The sequence below is a fragment of the Dendroctonus ponderosae genome, unplaced genomic scaffold, assembly GCF_020466585.1.
Source record: "Dendroctonus ponderosae isolate FM_Combo_2020 unplaced genomic scaffold, Dpon_F_20191213v2 Dpon_F_20191213_6, whole genome shotgun sequence".
Classification (NCBI taxonomy): domain Eukaryota; kingdom Metazoa; phylum Arthropoda; class Insecta; order Coleoptera; family Curculionidae; genus Dendroctonus; species Dendroctonus ponderosae.
In genome coordinates, this window is record NW_026018814.1 from 3071765 (window position 1) to 3074291 (window position 2527).

At 44.6% G+C, this 2527-nt stretch overlaps 1 protein-coding gene across 1 annotated transcript in view; it reads right to left on the reverse strand.

Annotated features, from left to right (window-relative positions):
* Nucleotides 1-119: 119 nt before the first annotated feature.
* Nucleotides 120-2527, reverse strand: part of LOC109536387 (oxidative stress-induced growth inhibitor 1) — a gene marked incomplete in the record, with an annotated part of 11778 nt that continues 9370 nt past the window's right edge. The window contains 3 exon segments of the mRNA XM_048667788.1: nt 120-795; nt 867-1415; nt 1472-1951. Of these exon segments, the coding sequence (XP_048523745.1) occupies nt 391-795; nt 867-1415; nt 1472-1951 (1434 nt within the window).

The window sequence follows — 2527 nt, forward strand, 5'->3', positions numbered from 1 at the left end:
AAATAATTCGTTCTTATTGCGAAATAGGAGCACTATTTATCAATCTGGAGTAAAAGACGTGAGGAAATCCTGTCTTTTTTAAAGACAAAAATTTTTGAGGCAAAATACCCAAAAAGAAGTTTGTAAAAAAAACATATAATGACAAAAAATCCACAGGTTTCCGTATTCTAGCTGTCCCCAAAAAGGAAGAAACCACTACAAACTGTTCTCTCCTGTATCACAATGTATTCGGTACAACCCACAACATGCAAGTGCATTGAGAAAACTTCATTGCTTTGCACCCTAATGGTCCAGAATCAACATTCCCTTACCCTATTTGATCCTACAGTGTTATCACAAGCATTTCACAGTTCGACAATGATCTTCCGCCGTTCAGCATGGAGCTTAAAGTTAACTTTCCACCAAGTTCCAGCGCCTGTACAGCTCGGAGACTACGGCCACAGCCCCTCCAGGGATGTACCGAACAAAATTGTCTCCGGCCAGAGGTCCGACTGCAAAGAGCCCTTCTTGCCCGGCGACCTCATGAGTTAAGGGATTTATCTCCACGGGATTTGTCTTCGAATCGATTTCCCTATCGGCGAAAATGCCCAACTGCATCGTGGGGGGCATAAACGATATGCAGGGGCGCGATCCTATCAGTACTGCTGCAAACGACAGCTTCAGCTTCACCTCATCGCCTGCTTTCGATGCCAGTTTCACCGTTTGCGTCTCTGAGTTGAAATCAACGAGCGAATGCTCCGGATAAGCTGTGTAGAGCGGATAGGTTGAGCCTCCGTCGTTCATCATTTGACGCACCTGGAATTACATGTGAGTAAATTTGCATTATCACTAATTAATTGTTATCAGTGATATAACTTATCACATACCTTATGGTACTCGGGATACATATTTTCAGGTAACTGCTTGGTGAATTCGGCAGACCGTCCGCGAAACACATGAACAACTGGAATGTTCCTCGAGCGGACCGCCATCACAGCATCAGCAGCGCTCAGACCTGCGCCCACAATCAGAACAGGGTCCACACTGTCCCCCTCATAGAGCTTCTGATCCAGTCTGCTCTCCAGACTTCGCAGGTCGTGCATCAGCCACTCTGGATCGTTTCCATTCTTGAAGATTTCCAGCCGATTAGGCGAGTCGTAGGAGCCGCAAGCCAACACCAGATATTTGCAACTGTATCGTGTTACTTCGCCAGTATCAACATCAGTGCTTTGAACGAGCCATCGAGGCAGTTTTTCATCACAGATCGATGAGTGGAGTCTTTCACGGAAAGGCACGGGTTTGGTGAATGTGTCCAGGCTTTGGGAGTGGAGCAGCGGTTTGGGCGATCGGTTGTTTTCAGTTTCACCACAACAAGAACAACAAGAAATCGATTTTTTCCTTTCGTGTTTGGGGATGAGGATGGATTCGGATTTGGCCTGAAACGCAATGGCAACATTGAACTAATGCACTTTGAGCCAGTGCTGTTGCTTACCTGGTTGATTTTCTTCAAAGTGTCCTGATGCATGGCTCTCGGCCGCCTGCAGTGCCGACTTCTTCGCGCGTTCCTCGACATCAGACAGTTGATAGCGTTGGTGATAAAGCAGCGGTTTTCGCTGTCTTCGTTCACCGGCACGAAGTAGTCTTTCACTCTCTCCACCACGTCGCGATCCAGCTTCTTCACCCAAATCGTTCTCTTCTTCGCAGCTCTGGACTCTTCCGTGTCGCCAATTTTCTTTACCATCGTGACTAAAGCGTCGTTCACAAAGTACTTAGTCAGCTCCATGTCTGTGACGTACTTTTCGTAATAGGCGGCCACGTCGCGGCTGCACGCCCGTTTTTCGTTGATGGTGCAGGCTGGAAACGGAACCTCCGGAAGCGACATCCAACTGCCCAGCGATAGCGTGAGCACGTTCGGGTCGATTCGGTGCCAGGAACCTCCAGGTGGGCCTTGCCCAACGACCACATGATCAATCTAAAAATTCGAAAATAAATTTTGGGTTTATGTGCAAGCGGGAAATACAGGGTGATTCAAAATCGGCGTCATTCCTCTGGAGGTGCCCAGATAGCATTTGATATCTTATGAATATTCCAGAATGTTCAAAAAATATACAGAACATTGCGGGAATATCCTGGGGATATACATGGTTGAACATTCCTAACATGAATGTTCGTGGAATATACATGCATGTATATTCATCAAAGTTCATAAAAAGTATATCCTAGGTATGTACATATATGTACATATTGGGTATATGTACAGATAAACATGCCAGGTATGTACATATTGTGTATATGTGCAGGTGAATATACCTAGTATGTTGAAAACAAATATTCCGGTAATATACATGAATGTACTACTACGGTATATTCCAAATTGGTTGAATATAAATTTTGCGTGCCCGCAGCAGAAAAGTAAGGGCACGTACAAGTACAATAGTTTATATGAACTTTTATTTTTAAATGCGTCAACGTTATAATTTTATTGGGCAATATTAATAAAATTTCTATATTACTCAAATAAATTTATCCGGAGCTAACAGTTCCCACC